At 51.9% G+C, this 26,997-nt stretch overlaps 4 protein-coding genes across 14 annotated transcripts in view; 3 read left to right on the top strand and 1 right to left on the bottom strand.

The window, feature by feature from the left end:
* Positions 1 to 4,410, top strand: LOC148399956 (aspartate aminotransferase, cytoplasmic-like). The gene is made up of 9 exons (XM_088373186.1): positions 1 to 215; positions 1,319 to 1,500; positions 1,625 to 1,748; positions 1,823 to 1,935; positions 2,078 to 2,182; positions 2,269 to 2,419; positions 2,592 to 2,757; positions 3,315 to 3,457; positions 3,535 to 4,410. The coding sequence occupies exons 1-9, from the start codon at positions 107 to 109 to the stop codon at positions 3,672 to 3,674; spliced, it is 1,233 nt and encodes a 410-aa protein (XP_088229312.1). The 5' UTR covers positions 1 to 106; the 3' UTR covers positions 3,675 to 4,410.
* On the bottom strand, positions 4,401 to 12,064 carry LOC148399955 (metal transporter CNNM4-like). Of its 3 annotated transcripts, XM_088373169.1 has the most exons (16): positions 11,593 to 12,064; positions 10,215 to 11,485; positions 9,671 to 9,932; positions 9,320 to 9,447; positions 9,095 to 9,200; positions 8,689 to 9,022; positions 7,695 to 7,846; positions 7,430 to 7,570; positions 7,168 to 7,337; positions 6,928 to 7,018; positions 6,683 to 6,804; positions 6,221 to 6,620; positions 5,978 to 6,058; positions 5,761 to 5,868; positions 5,511 to 5,633; positions 4,401 to 5,403 (listed from the first exon to the last, which is right to left on the bottom strand). In XM_088373169.1, exons 2-16 carry the CDS (start codon positions 10,662 to 10,664, stop codon positions 5,294 to 5,296), a joined length of 2,778 nt encoding a protein of 925 aa, XP_088229295.1. In that variant the 5' UTR covers positions 10,665 to 11,485; positions 11,593 to 12,064; the 3' UTR covers positions 4,401 to 5,293. The 3 variants fall into 3 exon arrangements, with proteins under 3 accessions (XP_088229295.1, XP_088229294.1, XP_088229296.1); XM_088373168.1 differs by having other exon boundaries at positions 7,703 to 7,846; positions 9,095 to 9,447; positions 11,593 to 12,063; XM_088373170.1 differs by lacking the exon at positions 5,511 to 5,633 and having other exon boundaries at positions 7,703 to 7,846; positions 9,095 to 9,447; positions 11,593 to 12,061.
* Positions 11,477 to 15,819, top strand: hoga1 (4-hydroxy-2-oxoglutarate aldolase 1). The gene is made up of 7 exons (XM_088373192.1): positions 11,477 to 11,936; positions 12,597 to 12,722; positions 12,903 to 13,030; positions 13,137 to 13,271; positions 14,630 to 14,726; positions 14,805 to 14,938; positions 15,155 to 15,819. Exons 1-7 carry the CDS (start codon positions 11,678 to 11,680, stop codon positions 15,302 to 15,304), a joined length of 1,029 nt encoding a protein of 342 aa, XP_088229318.1. The 5' UTR covers positions 11,477 to 11,677; the 3' UTR covers positions 15,305 to 15,819.
* Positions 15,820 to 24,874: 9,055 nt separating this feature from the next.
* The window catches only part of lcor (ligand dependent nuclear receptor corepressor), a 40,024-nt gene continuing 37,901 nt past the window's right edge, over positions 24,875 to 26,997 (top strand). For 8 of the 9 annotated variants that reach the window (XM_088372793.1, XM_088372795.1, XM_088372798.1 and 5 more), the window contains exon 1: positions 24,931 to 25,098. In XM_088372793.1, the coding sequence (XP_088228919.1) occupies positions 25,002 to 25,098 (97 nt within the window). In that variant the 5' untranslated portion in view covers positions 24,931 to 25,001. Of the gene's footprint in view, positions 25,099 to 26,997 lie in introns of all 9 variants that reach the window. The other variant, XM_088372801.1, reaches the window with a different exon arrangement.

Below are 26,997 nucleotides of genomic sequence, written 5' to 3'. Positions count from 1 at the left end.
GCTGACGCTTCGCTCTGTCCTCCCGGATCCGTGAAGGTGAACTGCGTTCCGTCCCCGACGAAGTCACCGCTTGCTGCCGCCGTCCTATTGTCTCCACTCCGCAGCCATGTCCGTGTTCAGCGACGTCCCGCAAGCGCCCCCGGTGGCTGTCTTCAAACTGAGCGCCGATTTCCGCGACGACAGCCACCCACAGAAGGTGAATCTCGGGGTCGGAGGTAAGCGAAGCTAATGATGCTAAAAGGCTAGCTGATCCCATTCAGACAGCCTGGCCGAGTTGCGTTCGAGGGTCACGTGGCAAAACCGCAAAAGTACTTCTCTGCCATGGAGGCAGGCAGGACCGCAAACGCATCACTTCCCCATCTCGCCCAAGACTTTTGCAGTTAACGAAAACTCGTGAAGTTACTCAAACCACTATCATAGAAAAAAAAAAAAAAAAAAGTCGAGTGAAATAAAACGAAATTAAAAGTTACAAACTGCTATAGTTGAAAAAAAAACAAAAGCAAAAACACAAAGGTCAAGTCAAATAAAACGAAACCAAAAGTTACAATAACATGAGGAACGCCTCCTTTGTTCATGTGGTTGACAATATCAATGCACGAGTTTCGGGTTTGGTTTTAGATGCATTTGGTTCTGTGGCCAATCACTTAACCGAATTTATTTGTATATGAAGTCAACTTTCCTCAGTTGCCTTTCGTCCAATTTAAAAAGAAACGGTGCTCATTGTAAAATACAAACTTGTTGCGATTGTAGTTTGCGACGCCTTCACAGTGCCGTGAGGGAGCACGAAAGCGATGAAAAGAAATGCCGCGTTTGTCGGCGAGTACTTTCAGGAAGCAGCTGCTTTGAAAGCGCTCGTCTGTGGCCATCTTTTCGGAATACAGTGTGCTGACACGTGATACGACACACGTCTGCACGCCACGAGTTCCTCGGAGGTCAAACGCTCGCGTACGCTCTCAGTTGAGTTGGCTGCAACCTTGACGTACGCTCGCTTTTTGTCTGTTCTTCTTTAAATATCGGCTCTCGCTCGCATCTTTTGGTATGCTTCCCGCTCAAACAACCAGATTTTACGCTTGGTGCCAACCAAGTGAGTTGAGGAGCTTCATTGAGACGAAAGCACTGCTCTGCTGCCATCTTGCGGCAGCTGTCGGTGATCATAGCCCTTTATTGACAATTGCTCCTTGAATTTGACATCGTCCCACCACTTTCCGTTTTCACGTTCCGCGGCACCCGTCCAACCGGAGCAGGAGCTCGGACCTGCTCATCCAACGGTCATGTCAGGTGACGAGAAGTGAAAGTGTTTTTCCGCCGTCTCCTTCAGCCTACCGCACCGATGACTCTCAGCCGTGGGTCCTGCCGGTGGTGAAGAAGGTGGAGCGCCTCATCGTGGACGACGCCACCCTCAACCACGAGTACCTGCCCATCCTCGGGCTGCCGGAATTCCGCTCGGCCGCCTCCAAGGTGGCCCTGGGGGAAGACAGCGCCGCCATCAAGGAGGGCAGGGTGAGTCTGTTGGCGTGCTAGCGGCTATAGCGGCTAGCATTTTGAGCGATTCAATTTTCAAAGAAGGTGGACTAGTTATGCTATTGCATGTGATGACTTTTGTTTGTTTTTTTTCCTGTCTCAGGTGGGCGGAGTCCAGGCTCTGGGCGGTACGGGCGCCCTGAGGATCGGGGCCGAGTTCTTACGGCGTTGGTACAACGGCGTCAACAACACGGCCACGCCCGTTTACGTGTCCAAGCCCACCTGGGGTGCGTCCACGTTCATACGCACACCGGAAGCACGCGCGGCATCTCCCGCTTCATTTTTTTCCCTTAAATCTCAGAGAACCACAACGCCGTGTTTGCCGACGCCGGCTTCAAGGACGTCCGCCCGTACCGCTATTGGGACGCCGCGAAGCGAGGCCTGGACCTCAGCGGCCTGCTGGACGACCTCGAGGTGACTTGATTTTTCAAATTGCACAGTTTACGCGGCAGCAAACAACTGGCCGGAGCTGTCTCCATCTGATTGGCTCGTCACGTGCGTGGGAATGGAAATGGCCGTAAGGTTCCACGGTGACGCTTTTGTGGTGTTTGAACAGAAAGCTCCGGAAGGATCCATTTTCGTGCTTCACGCCTGCGCTCACAACCCCACGGGCACCGATCCCAGTCCCGACCAATGGAAGCGGATGGCGGAGATCATGAAGGTCTCTTCAGGTTTTTTGGAAGACCGGAGAGGTCTTCACACGTCTTTCATGACCTTAATGACCGGTTGTCTTCTCTCGGTCTCCAGCGGAGGAATCTGTTTGTGTTCTTTGACTCGGCCTACCAAGGCTTCGCCTCGGGCTCCCTGGAGAAAGACGCGTGGGCCATTCGCTTCTTTGTGTCTCAGGGCTTTGAACTCTTTGTGGCTCAGTCCTTCTCCAAGAATTTTGGCCTCTACAGTGAGTACACGCCAAGTTTATTACGATGAACTCGTTGCTTACTGGGCGGCCGCTAAGGGTGAGGGTGTCCAAAAGGAGGTGGACAATAAGCTTTAGCAAGTTCCACGTCCTAAAATGGGTGGAACGAGTCAACCTTGCCCGCACACAAGCCGGCTCCCTTACCTCTCCTCAGACGAGAGGGTGGGCAACCTGACGGTGGTGGCGCGAGACGCCGACAACCTGGGCCGCATCCTATCTCAGATGGAGAAGATCGTGCGCACCACCTGGTCCAACCCGCCCTCGCAGGGGGCTCGCATCGTCAGCAAGACCCTCAACTGCCCCAAGCTCTTCGCTGAATGGTACCGTCCCATTATTTGTAATTGTAAAGAAAAGAACAATCCTCTCAAGCAGGGGTGTCCGACTCATTTTTATTGCGGCTTCCCTTAGAACGAAATGCTTGATTGATTGGCTCGCGTGAATACGCAACAAACAGATGATTCATAGTTTTGAAATCAGCCTCAATGATTGTGCAGGTGACCTTCCTTTTTGATTCAAATGAGTTTGAAAAATATGATTCAAAAGGGGAACCGAAATTTGGGCAAAATGTCAACCTTATTATTTACGACGTATTCCCAAAAATGGCTACGCATTTTAGTAAGGATCGTGGGAGTTGACAGCATTTGCTTTTGCGGGCCCCCGGGCCTACGCTTTGACATCCATCGGTGCTGGAAAACGTCACTGTGTTATTGGCTCCTGCTTTGCTTTAGCGACACCTACAGGACCGTGGAAGAATAGCGGCTCAAACTCGGTTGCGTTGCGGCAGAGGGAGGTGGAGAGCGCGCGCGCGCGCGCGGGACGAGCCGACGTTTCCGGACACGACGAGCGGTCGTTTGCCAATCGCTTTGTCTGCCCGCAGGCAGGGGAACGTGAAGACCATGGCCGACCGCGTGCTCCTCATGCGGGACCAGCTCAAGTCCAAGCTGCAGGCCCTGGGAACCCCGGGGACCTGGGACCACATCACGCAGCAGATCGGGATGTTCAGCTTCACCGGCCTCAACCGTACGTCCGCCTGCACGTGGACTCCTATGCCCGTCTTTCTCCAACGTGACCTGTCTGACTTGTTTGTGCCGCCGCAGCCAACCAGGTGGCGTTCATGATCAAAGAGAAGCACGTCTACCTGATGGCGAGCGGTCGCATCAACATGTGCGGCCTCACCTCCAAGAACCTGGACTACGTGGCGCAGGCCATCCACGACGCCGTCACCCAGGTCCAGTGAAAGGGAGTGCGCCGTCCGCCCGTTTGCCCGTTGGTCCCTCCCGCTTCTCCTCGCCTGCGTCAGGCCAGTAACCATACGTTTTGTTCAACTTGTGCATTTCACTCCTTCCCACCACCTTTGCGCTTCCCAACCTTGACGGAGCGATGCCACGGCGCATCGCCGAACCGAAAAAAGAAAGCATCCTCCCGCAAAATGTAGGGTTTCATCGATTGTAACGTTGCGCGCATGTTAACGACGCCTGACATGCTTTGCAAGTAGAATAGAAAACCGTTCATTGCGCTGCCTTTTCCTAACGGATGTCACGTCACGCACAGAGGAAAGACAATTTGGAGCGCACGCATTGTTTTTGGTGGAGAATCACTGCTAAGCTACGCTAAGCTCCATTAGTCACCTACTGCTGTCAACTGTAAACGCCTCGTCGTCACGGCTCATTTAATGAGTCGGCATGTGTGTGTGTTTTTTCCAACTCACTGCTGTTTCACACACACACACAAATCAACGGAAATAATCAGCGAACGCATAAAGACAAATATGATATGGAAAGAAGGATCTTCTCCTGCTGTATTCACCTCCAGGGAAACGGGTCATTATTTAATTGCCGTCTGTAAACGTGTTGCTAGGTGAATTTGATGTTGCCTTTGAAAAGTGCTTGAAATGTTTGTCCTTTTGTGGCAAAATACAGATGATTCGGGCTGTTACATGGGGAAAACCAATAAATGACTCCACTTGCAAATCACATTTATTCATTATTATGTGTGCACTACTGGATACTGTGCATGTACTTTGTAAAACACACGTAGGTATAGCTTTCTTCTAAAAACATGTTTTCTTCATGTAAATAATTGCTTGCTTGTGTATTTCAACTTCTCCTAAAATTCTTATTTGATTGCGACCGAGTCCGTCCCTGACAGGTAAATGTCACTTGTTGATATATTCTTCAGTCCATCAGTCCACTCCAACGTTGCTCAGCCTCCCTCCAAAAAAAAACGGGTCTGCCCGTAGCAGGTTCCTTCTTGCTTTGATGATGGCATGAGCGGGAAGGGGAGGGAGGGAGGGAGGTTGGGAGGCCTCTCGACATCCATTTGTAATGTGAGAAGTCTGTCGTGTCGATAATGAATCCAAAATGTTTTTCTTGTTCAGACGCAAAATGCTGCAAGATGTGTGTCACTGTGTAAAAGGTGAGTGATATTCAACCATGGGGAAAAAAAACCCCTTCAATCATTAGATGGTGAATGTAATGATGGGATGTGTATGTGTGCAAGCAAATGAAGTCCAAATGTCTTCTTCTTTTTTTAGCTGAGAATTGTTGGGGTTTGTTCACAGCAAGAGCGACTCATTGGGAAGGCAAGTTTTCATTTCATTTGCATCCACAGTGCATAAAAGTATCAAATGTCTCTAAAATGCTTGAAGTGCTAAATCATGTATTTCACCAAGTAAAGTGCGACATCGGCAAAGAACATTGAAAAGCAAGAGTCGTTGAAAGCAACGTCAAAGTTGACTTTCTGCGCTGTGGCGACATCTTTGGTAGCGCGGAAAAACAGATTGATTCCATTGCAGCAGCGCCCCCTGGAGGAGCTCGTTAGATGAAAGCAAATCGTCTCGGTCGGCCAGTTGCTAAGCTAGCCCTCAGAACTATCCTCCTGTTCTGTTTCACGGTGTTTCCTTATCAAATTGTCTTCTGGCTCGTCTGTTTTATCGTCTTCTCGTGACTTTTGTCTCTTCCTGTGGCCTGAGGGAGGACACACACACAAAAGCAGCAGCAGCAGCAGAAGAAGAAGTCATGCCAGAGGTCAAGTGATACGGTGGCCAAGTTAGCAATCAATATGCGCTACATACTATATGGAATGAAATGATGAGCATTGCTATTTTCTGCGTGTTTCAGGCAAATCAACGCTGGAGGAAGAAAGACTCCAGGTGAAAATGCTGTGTGCATTTGGAGAAGTGCACTCGCCCATGCTCCTGTGTGTTTAAGTGTATGCAGTACACGCTGAGGACCAGGGAGCGCGGGATTTGGGTTTGCATGTGAATCAAAACCCAAGAAAGACATTGAAAGGGCCGATGAATAGCGTGCGCGTGCGCGACTGACTGAGTTTAAGCCGGAGTTTGTTTCCCAGCGTGTCCTCGGAGGCGCTGACCGGCTGACCGCCGCTGATGAAAGGAGACTTGTCTGTTACCGTGGGAATGCTGGCCTCATCTGACACACACACACACACACACACAAAGGCTGTGGTGAGTTTGTGGCCGCTGCCACCGTTTTGCTGCGCTTCCCGCTTGAAAGCCAACGTTCACCGTGGCATAGTTACCGGCATCTCGGACGTAAGGGATCTCGTCCATCCGCAGGAAGACCGAATCGCTGGGGCTCGTTTGGCCGTCGGACTTGCTCCCTGTAACGTTTTGCACCGCGACACAATGCGTCTGTCAAGTCAAGTGATGTTTTGGCAACAGCAAAAACAAATGCACGGGGACCAAAAATTGGAGAAAGATACGTAGCTCCCCAAAAAATGGCAGGAAGGCAGGCGCCATCAACATCCTGTCTTACGACTTACTGACGATGCGGTTTCTGCGGTTGAGCACAGTGGTGCTGTGAGGGAGGCCAGACTTGGCTTGGAGGCCGGACATGGCTTGGAGGCCAGACATGGCTTGGAGGCCAGACATGGCTTGGAGGCCAGACTTGGCTTGGAGGCCAGACTTGGCTTGGAGGCCAGACTTGGCTTGGAGGCCAGACTTGGCTTGGAGGCCAGACTTGGCTTGGAGGCCAGACTTGGCTTGGCGTCCTCCCGTGCCGGCGGCCGGGTGTCGACCCGGCTCCCGGAGCGGCGGCATCAGCGTGGCGCCCGCCGCCGCCGCCGCCCCCATCTCTGGCTCGGCCGTGAGGGGTTCGGGCGTCTGCGGGGAGGTGTCCATCTTGGAGGCGCCGAGCGCATCGCGGTAGCGGCTCCTGGTGATCTGCGGCCGGCCGACATGTGACTCATGTGGCCCCGTGAGGCGGAGCGCTATCCATCGCTCACCTTGACGATCTGCAGGGGCGTTAGCTGTCTCACGGAGTAGTCGGGCACGTAGACGTTGGCCCCCCCGTTGAGCTGGCCCATGGAGCGGCCCTCGGACTCGGAGCGACACGGCGACCTCGAGTCTGAACAAAACAAAAGAATTTGTCACGACCGAGAAGGTTGTGTGTGTGTGTGTGTGTGTGTGTGTGTTTTCGGCGACTGAATTGAAATATTTAGTTGTTGGTTTTTTTTTTTCTTCCACCCACCCGCTGGCATGATGGCAGGAACCCCAAAATACGAGAAGGCTCCATTTTCAAATTTGAGACGCTCGTTGCCAAACTCCACCTCCACTCGACCCTGAAGGAAGACGAAAGGCCCTTTCAAAATAAAAGCAGAAAAGACGTGACGAATCAGGAGCCACGGCAAGCATGGAACCGCAACCCGGAGAAACAATTTGACCCAAAGTGCCACAACGAGAAGGCGGGAGAGATTGAGGATTGTTGTACCTGCAGCACCAGGACAAAGTAGTCTGCCGCTTTGTTTCTCTGGAACAGAAAGTTCTTGGGCGAATGTTTGTCTTTGTCGTCTAACTCGAGGTCCTGGACTACGCTGGGATGCTTGATGAGCCTCAGCAAGATCTTCTCAGAGATGTAAAGCGGTTTGAAGGGATCCACCTCTGGTTGATACAAAGCATGCAAAGCACTTAGCCTAGCTTAGCATTGGATCGGTTTGGTCCTTTCTCTCCACATTGGCGTGATTGGCCAATACCTGTGGACAGGAAGCGGTGCGTGGCCAGGAGGAGCTGTGGGGAAATGTTGACTTTCAGCTCGTGCTCGGCCATTTTGAAGCTGGAGAAGTCCTGCGGCTTCCTCTCATGGCGAGAAACGCGACGCTTGCTGCGGTTGTCGGCTGTCGTCGCGTCGACCGCGGCGATGGGAAATTGAACAAATCACGAATACGATCAAGAATGCGAATGCAAACATGCTAATAGCAGCTATGCTAACAGCTAAGTCGCAGCTTCCGCGAATGTCACCGTCGTACTGTAGAGGTCGGTCTCGTCCAGGATTTCCGACTTGATGATCTCCTCGATGACGTCCTCCAGCGTGACGATGCCCATGACCTCGTAGAACGGGTCGCCCTCGCCCTCGTTGTTCACGCGCTGAACGATGGCCATGTGGGATTTGCCTGGCAAAGCCAAAGAAAAGCACACAATTTCCCTCTTTTGTCAATGAAAGGAGTGTGCGCGCGCGCTTGTTCCGAAAGGTGTCGGAGTTGAGGTCCGTGCCTGCCTGCGTGGCTGCCCGCCTGCCTGCCCGCCCGCCTGCCTGCCTGCCTGCCCGCCCGCCCGCCCGCCTGCCTGCCTGCCTGCGTAGCTGCCTGCCTGCCTGCGTGCGTGCTTCTCATCACAACGTGCGCCTTTCACTCCGACACACACGCTTCATTCATCTAAGTGGGTCAGTGCAAGCCAAGTGAGCGAGAAAGGGAGGGAGGGAGGGAGGGGAAAAAGCTTTTCCGCTAATAACCATTCGCTGAATGCCCAGAGAAAACGCTTCCGGTGTTAGCATTCAGCTCAAATTCAACACACACAAACCAACGGCGCATTTTATCACCAAGTCTTGCACTTGCACACGGCATGATGAGGCCCAACACAAATCGTGGCAAAGTCAAGCCTTATTCTAACATGTTAGTGTAAATCTATGCTAACAGCGCAGCTCCGCTTACCTTGTGGCTTTGACTGACTCCATTTTGTCATCCAGCCCTGCGGCTGCCCTGCGGCTGCCCTGCGGCTGCCCTGCGACTGCCCTGCGGCTGCCCTGCGACTGCCCTGCGGCTGCCCTGCGGCTGCCCTGCGACTGCCCTGCGGCTGCCCTGCGGCTGCCCTGCAACTGCCCTGCGGCTGCCCTGCGGCTGCCCTGCAACTGCCCTGCGGCTGCCCTGCGGCTGCCCTGCGACTGCCCTGCGGCTGGGCTCATTTTGGGCCTCTGCTTGCAAGCCTAGGCTTCGAAGGCCGCAGCGGGGCGCCGTACCTTTCTTGAAGTCCTCCAGCATGGCGTCCAGCGTGGTGTCGCTGAAGACGTAGTGCAGCGGGCGGCGGTAGAAGCGCGTGACGGTCTGCAGCGGCGTGCAGTCGTCGGGGTCGACGAAGGCCAGGTCCTTGACGAAGAGCACGTCCACGATGTCGGCGCGCGCCTCGCGGTAGACGGGGATGCGCGTGTAGCCGCTGCGCATGATCTCCGTCACGGTGTTGAAGTCCAGCAGGGCGTCGGCGGCCAGCATGAAGCAGTCGCCCAGCGGGGTCAACACCTCCTCCACTGTCTTGCTGCGCAGCTCCAGCGCCCCCTGGATGATGTTCAGCTCCTCCTTCACGAGCGAGCACACGCGCTTTTGATTGGGCTCCACGGCGGACGCGAGCCAGCCGACTTTCGGCCGCACCTTGAGCAGGTCGTGGTAGGGGTCGGTGACGCGCAGCATCTCCAGCAGCTTCTCCCTGGTGTAGAAGTTGGAGATCTCCTGGTGCAGGATGAGATCCAGTAGCTTGCTGAGCGGGTAGGACACGGGGAAGGAGAGCAGCATAAGCAGGCGCGTCAGCCAGATGCTGCGCGCCGCCATGGCCAGGCCGTGGCGCGAGGCCGCCGAGTGCGGCAGGATCTCGCCCACCAGGAAGATGCCCAGCGCGCACGTGGCCGTCGACAGCCAGGTCATGCCCAGGATGCGGCACGTCCACACCGCCAGCGAGGCGTTGATCAGCGCCGTGCCCAGCAGCAGCGTGCACAGCACGCAGTTGCCTGGGGAGGGGGGGTGGATTAGGAGGGGGGGGGCGCTCCTGCCTTTTCCCAACACCGCCCGAGGTCTCAAAACCTGATTTGAAACCCTACCTAAGACTGCAAACCTTACCCAGGCCTTGGAACCCAAACCTGTCAAGCTAACTTGAAACAGCAGCTTCAAAGCCTGACTCGGAATCAATCCAAGCCAACGCATTCGGCATTTACCGTGACGTTCGGCATTTACCGTGACGGCGCACCGACTCGATCTTGCGGGCGTAGCGCTTTTCCCGGTCGCTGCCGCTGTTCTGCAGAACTTGCAGCTCCACCGGGTCCAGCGCAAGGAGACTGAGGTTGAGGCCGCCGAAGAGCGCCGACAGAGCCAGCAGAAGCACCGACACCAAAACCTGGATCCAAAGCTCGGGCGCCTCCCCCGAGCGCTCGGCGACTGCCACCCAGAAGTCCCGAGTGCGATGGTGCTCCCACTTGGACCCGTCAAAGGCGCACATCTGCGGGAAAAACTCGTTGAGCGTGGATTCCGCACAGCTCCCGCTACGCCTTTTGTCCTGAACGCGCTGTGCGTCAGCGTTGAGTCGCAGCGCGGCGCAGCGCAGCGCAGCGCAGCACAAGTACAAAAGTAGCACGAGGAGAGGAAAAGTTGGCGACTATATCCCACAAGTGGGTTGAATCGTCAAACAACATCCAGAAAGCATTGCTTTGACCAAGTTGTGACGTACGTCCCTCGCACCGTGCACGGCCTGACGTGCGGAAAGGCTTACACACCCACCCACCGAGTAGAACTTGATGCTCTCCCCGTCCCGCAGCTCCTTGGCCAGCAGCTCGACGAGGACCGAGTTGCGGCTGGAGGCCGACTTGAACGAGCCCAGCACCTCGATGTCGGACGTGCGCGCGCTCTTGTCCGCGCACATGTTGCGCGCATGGGGACGGGGACCCGGGCGCGGCGGCGGCGGCGGCGGCTGGGGCACCTCGGTTCCGGGCTCCTCGATGAAGGCGATCCACGGGGCCGCGCTGGTGGCCCGCGTCCGGTTGAGCTTTTGCTGCGGGGGTCTGGAGTAATAGACCCGAAGCGTGAAACGCGTCCCCTCCGTGGCTTTCAGTACCCCGTCCTGCACGGAGAGCTCCGGGCCGGTTTCCTCCGGACGGAAGCCGAGCAGGGCGAGCTCCGACCGGGGCAGGATGAGGAGGAGGCAGAGGCAGAGGCGGAGAAGGAGGCTCGCCATGATGATGATGATGATGATGATGATGATGATGATGATGATGAGGTGAGACGCCCGCCTCGATCAGCTCTGTTGTCGCGTGTTTCGGTCCATGCGCTGAGACGATGCTGCGCTGACGCGCCCATTCTGACGTCACGGCTTCTAATTATAGAACCAAGTCAGAGCCACTGCTGCAGCGGCAGCGGCAGCGGCAGCGGCAAGCGGCAAGCAGCTCAGCTTCCCCTGTTTACGTCGCATTGCATTTTAAACATATTTTTTCTCGCCGCCATGCACTTGATTCTTTTTGAAATTCAATTGGAAATGATTTCAGAAAAGCAACTGCAGGCAACAAAACAGCAATAAAGCGCCTTTGTTGTATGACTTCATTTTGCTCCCTGTAAAGCATCCCCATTTTCTTTCATTTAATTGGTATGCACCGCTGCATTTTTACATATCAGAAAAGAAGATTTGAGCAATTTAGGAATGACAAACGATTTTAAAGCACATGGAGCAAAATTGCTTTTTAAAGGTACTTAACCAACTTAGTATGCAGCGGCCGTTGTTTTAAAGTGCTCTAGAAATAAAGCCGAAACGCAATTTTAATGAATGCAGATTGATAGATTTTTATTAGTATTGATAGTCGCGACGCTTCAAGTGAGAAAAGTCCATTTGACAGCAGATGCAGCGGCAGCAGCAGCGGCGGCGGCGGCGGCGGCGGCGGCGGCGGCGGCAGCAGCAGCAGCAGCTTTTCTTTCATATGTGGCTCCGAGTTGACCAATTGTTGATCCTCTTTCACCAATCAGCCCCTTGGGGGCGCTAATGTGTCACGTATCTTAATTCTCAACCTGCGTGCAAAGGAAACAAAAAACAGTGAACAAGTTCAGTCAACATTTGAGCCACCGAACGGGTCGAAAAGCACGAACCGCCGTCAATATTTAACCAGGAAGCTCACATATTAACTGAGCAAAAGAACCACAGTCCGAATACACCAGCGAAAAGAAGCACAAGACAACTGCGGCGGCGGCGGCGGCGGCAGCATGTTGATTTCCGGGGCCCCGATGATGTCGTTCCGCCGGCTGTGGACAACAAGTGGACGCCGTGCCCTCGGCCTCGGCCACGGCCACGGCCGGAGCTCCAGGCCGAGCGGGGCCCGCGGCCTGAGTTCGGCCACCGGCGTCCGTCTCGACCTGAGCGGCGTGTACCCTCCCATCGCGACCCCCTTCACCGTACAGGAGGACGTCGACTACGACAAATTGGAGCACAACCTGCGCAAGTACGCCACGATTCCATTTAAAGGTCAGAGCAGCTGGCTGAAGCGTCATCACAAAACACGTCCGTCCACATTCTTTTTTTATTTTCAAATTCTCCACATTTTTCAATAGATTGAAACGCCGAGCTCTGCGTCACTTCCGGGAGGAGCTCAAGTCGAAAACTCGCTTTCCAGCAGCATCGATCGACGTTACGTTTTGGATTTCAAAAATGTTTTACCATTAGAAAAATACCAGGAGAACACATTTTATTTATATATATATATATATATATATATATATATATATATATATATATATATATATATATATATATATATATATATATAAATAAATAAATAAATAAATAAATAAATTCCTATCGTTTCATCTTTGATCAAAAGTGAATGTACACAGAAATTTCAGAAAACATTTTAGGTTCAATGTTTTTTCACTTTTCAATGTCATTTAATGTACTGTACTTTTTTTTTTTACAGCGTTCTTAATTTATTTCCAACCCACTATCCTGCTGCATCTTTTTACTTTCGACCTTGTTCATTTCTGACAAAAAACTAATTTTGCTGTTATGTTTTTTTTCCTTTTGAAAGCACTTTCATGTTTACCATACTTATGTTGTTTGTATTTCTTACACCAAAACACCTTTGTGCTATATTTCTTTGCTTTGAAAGCATTTATATTTTGTGCGCAGGTCTGGTGGTGCAGGGCTCCAACGGCGAGTATCCTTACCTGACGGAGGAGGAGCGCGTGGAGGTGGTGAAGAGGGTTCGACGCTCCATGCCCTCCAAGCTGCTCATCGCTGGCTCTGGCTGTGAATGTGAGCTACACTGTGTGTGTGTGTGTGTGTGTGTGTGTGTGTGTGTGTGTGTGTGTGTGAAGCTGGAAGTACCCAAGTGCAACTGTTTCCCTCCCGTAGTTTCCCGTTCTTACTTTTGAGCGGGGGTCGGTGATTTGCCGAGTGCCAGAAGGTCATTTATGTTCCGATGTTGCCGTTTAGCCACGAGAGCCACGCTGGAGCTAACGGCCAAGATGTCGGACGCCGGTGCCGACGCCGTCCTGGTGGTCACGCCGTGCTTCTACAAAGGCAAGATGGACGCTCACGCCCTGGTCCAGCACTTCACCAAGGTCAAAGACGAAAACTACAAAACGCATTGAGTGCTCTTTTTGTTTGTTTCTTCTTCTTTTTCTTGCCCCCCCCCCATTGACGTTGTCGCTTTGCCTCCCCCTTCAGGTTGCGGATGGCAGTGCGGTCCCGGTGATCCTGTACAGCGTCCCGGCCAACACGGGCCTGGAGCTGCCGATGGACGCCATCGTGGATCTGTCCCAACATCCCAACATTGTGGGACTCAAGGACAGCGGCGGAGATGTGAGGAGCGCTTTTGACTTTCCTTTTTGTTTGTTTGCGGGGAAAAGAGGGTGGGCTTTCCTTAACTGAGAGACTGTGAGAGGGTGCACAGAGCTGGCCTTGTCACCAGTGAAACAGGACGAGCCACTGGGACCAAGTGGGCGGCGGGACTCTGAGCGAGGGAATCGCCTCTTTAAGGAAAGCTCCAAATGCATATTTTAAAAAACCAACAACGAATAAATCCAGGGACAGAAAGCCAATAAAGAAGAAGGTTTCCAAATCAGAAGTCAAAAGTTAAAAATGGGAAAGCAGCGTGCGCTCGCTCGCTCGCTCGCTCGCTCAGCAGCCGGGAGGTCAGCCGACGCGTCGCGTTTGAGGCCGCGGGGGCAACAAATAAAACCACGCTCGGGCTGTGTGGGTGGCGTCTGACTGGATTTGCGATTTGGGAGGAAGACGACGGCGCTCGACCCCGCGGCCCCTCGCCCACGCCGTCGCCGCCGCCGCCGTCTCGTTCGTAGGCGGGAACCGGCGAAGCAAAAGGTCGCCAGACAGATTGCCGGAACAATTCTTCCCACTGTCAAAAAGTCTGATGACAAATCTGGCCACTCAAATAACTTTTTAGCGACTGTGGATGCTGGCGAGAGGCTGGCCTCTTTTACGTGTCTCTTTGGGAGTCTGTCGGCCGCTGGCTGGCTCGGTGGGTTAGCTAGCCAATTTGTCAGTATTCGGCGTATTCAAAAATTGTTGTCATCCTCTTTGAGGAGCTGTGATCATCCAAGGCCGTGACGCTCGATTGACAGCGGCGAAGCTATAAATACACACTCGGTAGGCGGAGCCTATTCCCTGCGGAGTCCTTGAATAGCTTCGCTTTTATTGGGCTGAAGACAAAAGAAATCCAGGCAGCTCATTCACCAGCCAGCCAGCCAGCCAGCCAGCCATCCAGCCAGCCATCCAGCCAGCCAGCCAGCCAGCCAGCCAGCCAGCCATCCAGCCAGCCAGCCAGCCAGCCAGCCAGCCAGCCAGCCAGCCAGCCAGCCAGCCAGCCAGCCAGCCAGCCAGCTAGCTAGCCAGCCGGCCAGCCAGCTAGCTAGCCAGCCAGCCAGCCAGCCAGCCAGCCAGCCAGCCAGCCAGCTAGCTAGCCAGCCGGCCAGCCAGCCTGCCACCTTTCATGTTGATTTCCGCCTCTGGGGAACGGTGTCACGTGATCGCAGACGTCCTATGGAAGTGGTTGGCCGACACCTTTATGCGTACCGTGGCACCTTCCCTCTGCTGTCCGAGTTGGGACGCAAATTGTGACGAGTAAGGGATGAACAGTGGCGTTTTGGGAGGCAGATTCTCTCCAGACGTGTGGGCTATTTTCTCATGTGTTTCCTGCGCAGATCACCCGGATGGGCCTAATAGTGCACAAAACCAAAGATCGGGATTTCCAGGTTCTGGCGGGCTCGGCCGGCTTCCTTATGGCCGCCTACTGTGTCGGTGAGTTGGCAAATGCTAAGGTAGCGGCTAGGAGTAGCGCTTTAGCAAACAGGCGTGTCGCCATTGGTTGTGTTTCAGGTGCGGTGGGCGGAGTATGCGCGCTGGCTAACGTTCTGGGCCAGCCGCTCTGTGACTTGGAGCGTTTGTGCTCGTCAGGCCGCTGGGAAGAAGCCCGAGAGCTGCAGGCGCGACTCATTGAACCTAACGCTGCTGTAAGGACGCGCCGGAAAATGTCCATTGTTGCGGCTCCAACTTGGCCGCCGAGTTGCCTAACTCCTCAAGCCTTGACTTGATGTGACTTGATTTACTGGGCTGGAAACGTAAGAGTCGGTCGGGCTGACGTGCTCCCTGCCTGCCTCCCTCCCTCCCTCCCTCCCTCGCTCCCTCGCTCCCTCCCTCCCTGCCTTCCTCCCTCCCTGCCTCACTAGGTAACCAGGAAGCTGGGCGTGCCCGCCCTCAAGCAGGCCATGGAGTGGTTCGGCTTCCGCGGCGGCGTCTGCCGCTCGCCTCTCGGCCCTCTGCGCCAGGAAGAGACGCAACAACTGCGACGGGACTTCTCCTCCAACGGGTGGCTCTGAACGTGCGTGCGTCTTAAGTACGTGAACAATCATACACTACTCACAAAAAGCGGGGAAGCGTTGGGTTCAATGGGAAACATCAAATTGGGCAAGTACTTTTCAAAAACACAAAAGAGAGACAGAGGTGGGTGTCACAGAATGGCTTAGGCAGTGATGTCCTTGGAAATAAGGAGGGGGGAAAAAAAAATCCTGCCTGTTCATTTTCAAATGTCTCCAAATGTTATCCACAAAATGTAGTTCATTTCAATTTCAGCTATTTCATTTTTGACACACATTGAACTACTTTATTCATATTTTTAAAACCTTTTTATTAATTGGTGCTCAAAACTGTTTCATACCATTTTTTAATCATAAACCTGACAAAGTGAATCAATGATCAAAACGGTTAAGGGAACCACGTGAAATACAAAAATGGAAGAGAAAAAAAAGCAATTTGTCAAGATTTGCATTTCTAATGTAATGTTTGACTTTAGACAATAACATTTAAATACAAATAAAATAATCTATGTTCTGTATATTCTTATGTTTTGTTGACAGTTACACATTTCCAAAAGTAGTTGCAGTTGCTTTTAACTGCCTCAAGGGGGAGACAATTTCCACTGCTACGGCAACACTTTGAAGTGGATTACCTGCAGCAAGGAAATAGCCTCATGTTTTAGTTGATATTTATCGAAGCGCTCTCTTGTGTTTTAAAAAACGTATCCCGCCACCGAGGTTTGAGCCACACTAATTATCTTAAACGGTTCATTTACAATTAAAGCGTATATGGCGTACACATAAGCGGGTCCCACTAGCGCCGAAAATTGGAAGCAATCGCTGTGGTCAGCCTCAAAGCCAACTTTCTATATTCCATCTAAATTGTAACGTTATCTCCAAGCTTGAGGATGTGAGCTTCAAAGTGAGGCATCTTCTAAATGTTGGTTGGCTATGCAAACAAGGCTCATTGTGATACCCCCCATCTCGTCCCATCCCATCCCGTCCCATCTCGTCCCGTCCCGTCCCGTCCCGTCCCGTCCCATCCCATCCCATCCCATCCCATCCCATCCCATCCTCCTTTGCACTATTTACACATGCACCTCCATCATCACGCCTGCAGCGTGGGTGCGTGCGTGCGTGCGTGCGTGCGAGAGAGCTATAGATCAAAACAAAAGCATCAAATTAAAGCAGCCTTATGGGACAAGCGATACCGTTTTAAGTGCAAATTGAAAATGTGACTATGAATAGATCAAATATTATAAAAGGATATTGACAAATATATACATTGTATATGGATATATATATATATATATATATATATATATATATAGGGTTATAGAAGGTGTATACAGTGCTGTAATATTTCCTCCCACTTTAAATGTAGGTTCAGACTGACATTGACGCGCACAAACTCTCTTATATCCTGCAGTGCACGGTGAGGCGCAAAGCAATTAGACACACGCAGTCAGTCCCTTATAAACGTGTGTGTGTGTGTGTGTGTGTGTGTGTGTGTGTGTGTGTGTGTGTGTGTGTGTGTGTGTGCGTGCGCTGGTTACATGTTTCATTTTGATTGCATCTTATCAGCATGTGCGCGGTTTTGTCCTCTCCAAACAGAAAGGAATCTTTTGGGAAGCTTCCTTCCCTGATAAGATGACACACAAAAGGCTTCCCCCGCACCTTCTTCATTTTTACAGAAGCAGCATAAAAATAGGCGCGTCCTCCCCGTGGAGATGGATTAACAAAATGAAGGATGAAAAAGAAGGAAAAGACATTTGGGACTCGGGGAGCATCGCTTTTGTAACTCCGACACACATGCGCAGACACAAATAGACAGGAATCCAAACACATTTTCGCCCCAAAAAAAAATGCACCTAAAAATGAAAAAGTTGTTCTCCCTCCAAGGAAGTGATTAGCAAAAGCACTTCTCCCCAAAAGTCGTTTTGATCACTTGAACACACTCCCACGCAAACCGAGCCGGCCATTGAAGGAATCATCGCAGTAAGAATCCCACGTGCAGATGATATTTAAACAGCTCGCCATGGCAACAGGCTGCAAAGCTAAAGCAGCGCCGCCGCTGCCGCCACCGCCGCCACCGCCGCACTCGGGATGGAGATGATACAAATTAAAGGCAACTCTGGACGGTTGCCGGGGAAACGCAGCAGGAGGAGGTTAAAGTCCAACCCAAACATACCTTGAAGCTATTTCTGTGACACTGGCTGAGGGAAGAGGGGGTGGCGCTTGGGGGAGGGAGGGAGGGAGGGAGGGAGGGAAAGACACCCGGCCGGGTTGGTGCCCAAAAAAAAATATAATAATAATAAAACACTCGACCCGGCAGGTCGTGTGATCCCACTTGAAAATCCTCCATATGCTGCTCTTCACAAGCGCATGTCCTGTGTGTGTGTGTGTGTTTGATGTGGCACAGCAATGCAGAATAAAACACTTTACGCCTTTGTAGGGATTTTCTGACTGAGCCTAAAACTTTTTTTTCCCACAAAATAATAACATATGATACTTAGGAAATACAGTTGTTGTTTTTTATAGTTGCTAAAATAGCCATAAGAGAATTGTATTTATTTCATAATAATACTTATTGTCTATTTTTACACATGAGCACATTTGAATTCCTCTTTTGTTGGGATGCTGTGCAAGCAAGCGGCAAGCTTGGCTGGTGCTTTCTCAAGGGCTTTTTGTGATCCTCTGCGACGCAAACGCACAAACGACAAGCGCACACGCAGGTGGAGCCGCACCAGTGTCGTGTCGTGTCGTCGGGGCTCAGATCCAATCCAGCCAATTAAGAGTGTGATCGTCCCCCCCCCACCCCTCCATGCAAAGTGCTTCCAAAATTAAACACAGATAATCATATCACTGACAATAGACTCGAGTCTATCGATGTTTAACACGCACGCACGCACGCACATGCGGGCGGGCGGGCGCGCGCACAGGCGCACTCCACCCACACACAAAGACGTACCGCACACAAATCCCAGCAGGCAGGCACGTCGACTTGGTTGGAACTCTTCACACGCCTCGCAAGTGTCATAATAAAACGCTGAGGGCGCTCCAAATGGAAATTGGACAAAAACCTTTGACTTTTTAGAACAAAGTTGTGTAATGATTGTTAAGCATATTAATATGGCGCTTCAACAAGCGGAACGAAAGTGCGAAAAGATCCACACGCCATTTCAAGCTTTGGTTGACATTGCGATTTGGATCCCTTCTGAAATGCCCTCGCTTGTGGGTTTTTTTTTCATCCCTATTTGTGTTTTGGAATTCGCCGCACGTCATATCAAGGCCGGACTTGGACTTGAGTCAGCGACGTCACCTTTCTGTTAAATGTTAGCCGAACTCTGCGTTAATGCTTAACTCCAAGACAGCATTTCGGACACCGCATTTGGCCACTCCCAAAAAAAAAAAAAAAACACCTCTTTAAGTGTTTGACGAAATACGCTCGTTCCTTTTGGGCTTTCAGCAACAGTCGACTTGTGGTTTCGTCAGCTGGCAACGGTCCGCTTTTGATGGGCCAGGACAATTTGGATTTCTTTCGGCCAAACGTATAAGGCGCAAAATTAGCCGAACGTGCCCACTCGTAGGGAGAAGGGCCGACTTGCGGGCGTGGCTTCTTGAGACTTTTTGGCGGGCCCAATCGTGACCTGGCCAATTCGACGTTGCTAAGTGAAACTGGGCTTGGGAGGCTGAGCTTTCGAAACAAAACGAACACAACGAGTGTCCAGGAAGCAAAAGTGAAAAGAGAAGAGGAAAGGAAAGGAAAGGAACGGAACGGAACGGAACGGAACGGAACGGAACGGAAAGGAAAGGAAAGGAAAGGAAAGGAAAGGAAAGGAAAGGAAAGGAAAGGAAAGGAAAGGAAAGGAAAGGAACGGAACGGAACGGAAAGGAAAGGAAAGGAAAGGAAAGGAAAGGAAAGGAAAGGAAAGGAAAGGAAAGGAAAGGAAAGGCAGGCGCCGTGTTGTGCGTGATCAAGACAGGAGTTTCTTTCTGACATCACTGGAGATTATTTTTAGAAGCGTGTTTCATAAATGCTAATAAACACGCTGCCACTTTCTTCTTCACGAGCAAGCAAAGACCAATTGTATTTTCTCTCGCTTGTTTTCATTTGCGTGTCACATTTGAGCTGCCAAAAGAGTGACACCTCCTGTCACGGCGGTCTCCGAGCTGTCCCGCGCCACGTCCCCGAGGTGGGCGCTGCTGACAAAACCACTTTGCTGCCACCTTTGCCGTGTGTGTGTGTGCGTGTGCGTGCGTGCGTGCGTGCGTGCGTGCGTGCGTGCGGCTAGTAGGCTAACGCCAGCGTTTGTCCTGAGACTGAGTGAGAGCAAAGGCAACATTTGAGAGTTTCCTATTTTCAAAATGAGCCTCAAACTTGAAGAATGTACTCTGAAGCACATTCCAAGGACAAGCCTTGGAATTGCCGCTTCCAATCCGTCCGTGTGGCAGGAATGGAACCGGAAGTCAGCCATTTTGGGTCCAAAAATGAAATCAAATAAAATACAAGATGTTGCTGGCAGTTTTTGAGGGCTGGCCTTTGAAGCCTTCACAAAGGTTCCATTGCGAGAGTTTTGCGTGTGGGCAGAGGAAAGCAAGCGTCAAAGATGATCACTTTGAAGCTTCGCTGTGGAAAAAGAAGCTGTTTGCTGTTCACATCAATGCACGGCTGGATGAGCGCGCCTGAACGTGTGAGGAAGAAAGCCCACTCGTGTGAGAGCGGCTGAATATTCTCATTTCGCATTTGAATATATTCCCAGCGGGGCACCAGAGCAACGAGCGCTTCTCGTTAGCAAACGAGGCCGATAAGTGGCCGCGGGTTCTCAGCGACGAATGTGATTTAGTGGCGTTTAAAGGGGCGGATCGGGAGGGAAGGTGGCTGGCTCGCAGGGGAAGGGGCTAGGTCAAAGGGGTGTTACACAAGGGGGAGCTTTATCGCGGGCGGACACACACACGCACGCACGCACACACACACACACACACAGCCAGTTTGCTAATGGCAAAGTCAATTAAGGCTCCATCTGTCACGAGAGTGCGCTTTGCTCTTTAATCTCAGCGGGCCATTTGGACCAGAGATTTGGAAAAACTAAGTCCAGATCTCTTTGCTCTCCTCAAACATCATGTGAATATGACACGTCAAAGTGTGTCAGGATCTAACGGCGACACTGTTGCTAGCCAAAGTGCCATTCCCACAGCGCAAGTGGAGCTTTTGGCCATGGAAACAAATGGCTCTTGGACGCCTGTTCCCATTTGGGCCTCATTTTGGCTAATTCCACAGGAGGAGTCAGGCTAGCCAAGTCACTGAGCCACGTCACAAACGCAACGGAAAGATCGGCTGCGTCGCTAGCTTGTGGAGCTCGCTACCTTACTGAGTAACCGGGCGACGTCCGCGCTAAACTGAGTGAGTGAGTGAGTGAGTGAGTGAGTGAGTGAGTGAGTGAGTGAGTGAGTGAGTGAGTGAGTGAGTGAGTGAGTGAGTGAGTGAGTGAGTGAGTGAGCGAGTCAGTGAGTGAGTGAGTGAGTCAGTGAGTCAGTGAGTCAGTGAGTCAGTGAGTCAGTGAGTCAGTGAGTGAGTGAGTCAGTGAGTCAGTGAGTGAGTGAGTGAGTGACTCAGTGACTCAGTGACTCACTGACTAAGTGAGTCAGTGACTACCTTTGAAATGACGAACGCACCGGCTGAGCGGCTCAGTCGCTAGCTGTCGCTGAGCAATGAAGCTGCTTGGCTTCCTTTTTGTTGTCATTGCCTACTAAATGTTGTGTGGTGACAACACGGAGGACACGGGAGCCAAAGCAGGAGGCGGCGGCGAGCGTATGTTCGCGGGTCGCCGCCTCACACCTTGGCGGGCGTGTTGAGCCTCGCCCCAAAATGCTTCAACGACAACAAGAAAAACTCCCGAGAAGAAATCGGCGCTGAGGTAGTGTGATAGCGAGTCCCGCCGTGCGGCAGATGGTGCGTACGCGTGCGTCCTTTTCTGCCTTTGCGTCGAAAGGGAACGCCTTGGCGCGCTGCTGTCACCATTCAAGCCCGTTTCAACCTGTCCCACAAAGATATTCTTTCTGCAAAAAGGAGCTAGCGACGACGCCGTCTGCTCAGATCAGGCCAAAGCCTCGTCATACGTGCTGACTGAGTGATCTGGTGTGTTCTTGTTAGCACACACGACTGACATGACGTGACATGACATGACATGACATGACATGACTCTCCCTCGCTCTCTCTCTCTCTCTGTCAGCTCGACCTCCAGGCCTCCTTGAAATAAAGAGCTTGCTTCAGCAGATGGAGGGGGGAAAAAAAATCCAACACAGCCGTGAAGCGTCTTCATCGTCATGCCTGTGGTGTGACCGTGACGATGACGATGATGATGATGATGATGATGATGATGGTGAAGTTGAGCCGGGTTATGGTGCAAGCGACATTCAAATGGGCCTTGCCTTCTCGCCATTCCCCGTGATATGCTTCAGCGCTCGAGTACGTGAAGGAAGCTCGTGTCAGGGTCATGAAACCTGTACGCACACGCACAAACTCATCATCGACATGGTAGCTCCACGTTTTCGAAATGCTCATTTCAGACTTGAATGGAAACGGCATTAACCCGTTGCGGCAGTTTTGTTTTTTTTTTTTTTTTTTTAAATAAGTAAAACAAGTACTCTACAGTGTTTTGTTTAAAACCAGATAGAGTCGTAATGAAATAGAATGCAAATAAAAAATTCCAAAAACTAGCAGTTTGTGCATCGAGATAAAATGCTGCGTTCCAATGCACTGGTCCGGTCCTCATGCTGTGCTCACCGTAGCCACCAGGGAGCAATAAAGTCAAGAGGACATAAACGAAGAACAACAGCGCGACTTCTTCCGCTTCTTCTTCTTCTTCTTCTTCTGTGCGGCGGCTCATCGTTGTTCCTAGCGGCTAAAGAATCCATCCACGCCTGTGAGTATTGTTCTCCATTTTAGTGTTGCTTCCATGCTAACATTAGCATGTGAATGGCGTTTTGTATTATTTGTTAACATGAAGCTACGTGGACATTCCTATGCTTGTTTGGAAACGTGACAAAAACAACACCAATTGAAATCAAATAGATTGTGGCAATCGTTGGGTCTTTACCTTTACTCCTGGCAGAAAAGTCGACACATGGAAGCTGAATTCTTATTAGACAGTCCAAATACAGAGTTAAATAATTGAAGACAATTTAGTTTTAGAATTGAGGTGTTGCTTGTGATCCAGCAGAGAGGCTCTTGTTGGCCTTGACCGCCCACCATTTCTCTCTCCATGAGCTTTTTTTTGTTTTATTTTGTTTTTTTGTAATTTTGCTGCTAATTTTCAGGCCTGTGCCTTGGTGTCTAGCTAAATGAAATGGTGTTGATGATCTGTAGAGACACGCACGTGAGACATTTCCTTTGTTTTGCTTCACTGTTGCGTTGTCACCTTCTTTTTTAAAACGTCTCCCTGCGCCTTGCTTTAGCCGAAAGGGAACGTGAACCGTTTGGCCTCCTGCGACCAGCTTTATTATTTGTCGAGTGCCATTGTTGTTGCTGTTGTGTGATGAGCTGAAGAGTGGACAAGGAGGAGGAGGAGGAGGAGGCAGAGGAGCGTCTCCTCCAGCCTATGTTGCCACAGTAACGGCGCCCCCTTTGAATCCTGACGGTATCGGGACGCCGCCTGCCCCCAATCCACGCACGAGCCAAAAGACGCACACAGAGCAGAAAAATGAAGGTGGCGGAAAGGGCCAACTCACTCGCCTGTCTTGCGTCTACATCGCTGAACGCAGCCCTGCCTGACAGGTGGCGGAAAGGGGCTGCGATGCCAGCGGCTCCAAAGTACAGTAGCCTTCCCCTGAGTTGACGCGCTTTGCCCGCCACAAGTCCCGTCAAAGGCGGTGCCAAGACGCCGCTCCCCGATTGGGTCTCCCGCCTGAGCGGCCATTCAAGCTCGGCTCCCGTTGGCCGGATTGCCACGGCGCGGCGACATATTTGTGGAGGGCGGCGGGTTCAACGACTTAATTAGCGGGAGTGCTCTCCTCTTTAAAACGTTTGCCCTTGGCAGCTTTTTATGTGCGACAGGATGACAAAAGAGCACCGAGCTTTCCCCCCTTTTAATGACACGGTGCCGTTTTGCCTTTCAATTTGGTGATTAGGGCCGCCGCTGCCGTTTTTGGTGACTTTTATGGAAGTCCATTTAGCCGCACAGAGCTTGTGACAAGATGGCGCGGACGTTCAAACGGACAGCCGCGCGGCCTTCGTCAATTCACGAAAAAAGCTGACTACGATTTTTTTTTTCCCCTCAAGGTGACCCAAAAAAAAAAAAGCACACGATGACTTCTTAGAGATTCATTAAAGCGGGCTAGTGGTCACGAGTCCGTTTCACATAATGGGGAAAGGGTTCTCATCGGGACCCGTGCGACGGCATCCTCCACGTCAAATCTTAGACCCTCTTGAGAAGAAAGAGAAGTGGCATCAATAATAAATCCACATCAAACGTTGGGATTGGGCAAATAAAAATGGGGCTGTTTTTTTGCCTCCAGAGGTGACGAAAAGCATGCAAGCAACGAGCGCTGAGTTTAACGTGATTATTGAAGCACATTACGCCATTAACAAAAGGGGCCTTCATAAGAGAAGTTAGTCATGCCTAAATTGGCCACACGAGTGTCACCAATGTATGAATTCTTCCCTGACAGAGAGCGATAAAAATGGAAGGAAAAAAAAGCATGTTTTCCGCATGTGACGGTGGCGGCCACGGATCATACTCCAGCGAGGACTGTGGGCAGGAAGGAAACGGAGCGCTGCAGCCAAGTGGAGATGTGGCACAAAGGGACCGGTGGCGGCGGTGGCGGCGGTGGCGGTGAGGTAAGCCAACGTTAGTTACCTGACTGTGTTTTGCCACCAAAATTCTACTTTTGGACATTTTTGGACTGCATTTTTGTGAAGAACGGAGGCTATGTTCCCCTTCAAAGATCACAAAAATGCCAAAGGCATCTTTTACGATGCAGTGGGGGATTTGATGTCACCTACTAGTGGCTCGGCATACACATGACATCATTTTAGCTTTTTCTTTTTTGTGTGTGTGTGTGTGTGTGTGTGTGTGTGTGTAGTTTGCAGTCTAGTCTTTATGTACAAAGTGAAAAACGCAAATCAAACCAAGATTAAGCCTACATTATGATCTCCTCAACGCATAATGCTGGCGCAACAGCAACAACCCCAAAGACCCCCCCCCCCCTCCCTCCCGTGCACCCACCCACCCTCCATGTATGTTTATTTAGATTTGGTGCGGACGCGCTAACAATGCGCCTTGTCTCGATGCTTTAAATCCGCCCGCACCTTTGACACATATCGGCCAGGCCACATTTGGTGCGCATACACAACATTAAAAGAGAGAGAGAGAGAGACAGAGAGTCGGGGGGAGGGGGCGGGGGGGGGGGGTGATCCCTGAGGACGACCAATGGCTGCAGAGATGCCGGGAGGGAAAGGTGGAAACGGCCAGGGAGGGGGTGGGTGAGTGGGTTGGTCGGCTGAAGAGAGAGAGAGAGAGAGAGAGAGAGAGAGAGAGAGAGAGAGAGAGAGAGAGAGAGAGAGAGAGAGGTATAGAAAGGGGGATGCTGCAGTCCCGTCCACTCACATCTCACTCCACCCAGCGTCAGAAGAGCGAGCGAGCGAGCGAGGGAGGGAGGGACGGTGACGGACGCGCGCGCCCAGCAGTATGTGCGCGCCCACGGGAGGGGCCGACAGAAAATGGCGAGCCTGTGCAAGCGGCAGCAATGCACACTAGAGAGGCGCGGCTTTCGGCAGGAACTTGACTCGTGGAGGCACAAACTCATTCACTGTGTAGGTAAGCTCGCTTGAAATTGCGCCTGCGCGCGTGCGCGCGTGATAGAAAGCGACTCCGAATAGCTGTCATAATTGTTTTTATTGACGTGCGCGTCAAGTGGACGCTCTAGAACTTGTGTCGTGCGCGTGTGGTGTTGTCGTCAAGCGCTCGATTCTTTTTCCCCATGTTCACTTGATTTATTTGATATTTTATTCTTACGCGTTCCGCTGTTTATTTATCGTAGCGTCACGTGCTCTCACGGAGCCGCGCCTTAGCCAATCAGCGTGGCCACTGTTCCTTCGTGCCCGCGCACCGGCCGGGCTTTTGGGTAATCGGGAGGAGGACGTGCGCGCTCCCGATCTCCAAACATGACCCCCCCTCCCTCCGTCTCTGGGCTCTTCTTAATAGCGTTTGGGAGGCGCATTGCTGCATCGGGGAACGCTGAGAGATGCTCGCTTTGAAGTGTTCCTTTCTTGTTGTTGTTGTCGTGTGTATTGTTTTGATTTTGGATCGGCCGGCCGGCCAGCCAGCCAGCCAGCCAGCCCCTTTGCCGGTCCTCCTCCCCCACCCGCCCGCTCGCCCGTCCGCAGCCTCCATTTCTGGTGTATTTCATTAGCTGTCGTTTTAATCCGGTTACATGCAGCCGTCCCGATGTTATGTCAAGATTATCGTCCACTCCGCCGGTGATCCCGCGACCTCGCCGGCCTAATCCGCCTTTTACGGCGTCCCCAAGTGGGAAGCGGGAGTGCAGCCCAGCCCAGCCCAGTCCAGCCCAGCCCAGCCCAGGCCAGCCCAGCGCAGCGCAGGTGGCGTTGCTGGGGATCGACACCAGTTGTTTTTCTTTTCTCTTTTCTTTTTGGAGCAGTCGTGTCCAGATGTTGCGCATGGAGGCATCACCTACTTAGCGACCGTTCAGCCCCTTCTTCTTCTTCTTCTTCTTCTTCTTCTTCTTCTTCTTCTTCTTCTTCTTCTTCTTCCTCCCATCTGATTTTTAGCCAGCAAAGCTCCTTTCCTTGTGAGAGGATGAGGAGGGAGTGATCTCTGTGAAGAGCCTCACTTTAATTCCTCATCAATGCGCAGCTGACTGAATGCATTTAGTCCCTGTATGGAAGGCACGTTAGGAAAACATCTGTCAGTGTCAACATGTTTGATCATCTGGATCCTTTTGCATCTGTTGCTTTGGACGTAGCTTCAGTCTGTCTCACTTGTAATGGCAAAGCGGCGAGCCGACCGGCGCTTTCTTATCTTGTCATTTGCAATTCCACACGGAATTAGCTATTTATCGGTCCGTTTGTCTGTAGCTCTTTGCAATAGATAGCGGAAGATGCCAAGCTAGCTAGTCTCCATTCCTGCTCAGCGCGCCAATTTCCGCGCCGGGCTAAAGAATCGCCGCCCTGCGCCTGGCCGGGCTAAAGAATCGCCGCCCTGCGCCTGGCCGGGCTAAAGAATCGCCGCCCTGCGCCTGGCCGGGCATTTGACGTGAAAACTGTGCCAAACAAATCCTGCGAGTGAATCGCGGCGGCAACCCTGACGGGGAAAAGCTTATGGTCACTTCTTTGGTCATCTGTGCTGATTCTTAGATGCGTATCAAGTGTCCCATCTGTCGAAGCTCAGCGAAGCTTTAGTCTTTGTATGCTACGCTATGTTGGGTACTAGCTAGCTAGTAGCTAGCTGCAAAGCTCCGACACACATACACACACACAGACACAGACACAGAGACACACACACAGACAGTCACACACTCCACTCTCCATTGGTTGAAATGATTCCAGTTTTCAATCATGTCGTACGTGTTAGGCAACGCTCGACCTATCGGTGTCCGTGTAACAAGTGAGCCACATCTTGTTTTGGAAGCGCTTTCTTTTCTGGGCTCCCGCACGGCAGGCTGACTTTTTCCCTTCCGTTTTGCTTTTCTTTCTT

The sequence above is a fragment of the Syngnathus floridae genome, chromosome 4, assembly GCF_059516105.1.
Source record: "Syngnathus floridae isolate MCC-2025c chromosome 4, RoL_Sflo_1.0, whole genome shotgun sequence".
In the NCBI taxonomy this organism is placed as follows: Eukaryota; Metazoa; Chordata; class Actinopteri; order Syngnathiformes; family Syngnathidae; genus Syngnathus; species Syngnathus floridae.
The sequence above is the reverse complement of the archived record's forward strand: the minus strand, read 5'-3'. Positions and strand labels throughout refer to the sequence as shown.

Coding starts and splice junctions, on each gene's coding strand:
- LOC148399956 (XM_088373186.1), top strand. CDS start 107: ATGTCCGTGTTCAGCGACGTCCCGCAAGCGCCCCCGGTGGCTGTCTTC. Junction 216..1,318: donor GGTGAATCTCGGGGTCGGAG/GTAAGCGAAGCT, acceptor CGTCTCCTTCAG/CCTACCGCACCGATGACTCT. Junction 1,749..1,822: donor CGTGTCCAAGCCCACCTGGG/GTGCGTCCACGT, acceptor CTTAAATCTCAG/AGAACCACAACGCCGTGTTT.
- LOC148399955 (XM_088373168.1), bottom strand. CDS start 10,664: ATGGCGAGCCTCCTTCTCCGCCTCTGCCTCTGCCTCCTCCTCATCCTG. Junction 9,933..10,214: donor AGAGCATCAAGTTCTACTCG/GTGGGTGGGTGT, acceptor TTTTTCCCGCAG/ATGTGCGCCTTTGACGGGTC. Junction 5,869..5,977: donor CCCTTACGTCCGAGATGCCG/GTAACTATGCCA, acceptor TGTGTGTGTCAG/ATGAGGCCAGCATTCCCACG.
- hoga1 (XM_088373192.1), top strand. CDS start 11,678: ATGTTGATTTCCGGGGCCCCGATGATGTCGTTCCGCCGGCTGTGGACA. Junction 14,727..14,804: donor TATGGCCGCCTACTGTGTCG/GTGAGTTGGCAA, acceptor GTTGTGTTTCAG/GTGCGGTGGGCGGAGTATGC. Junction 14,939..15,154: donor TCATTGAACCTAACGCTGCT/GTAAGGACGCGC, acceptor CTGCCTCACTAG/GTAACCAGGAAGCTGGGCGT.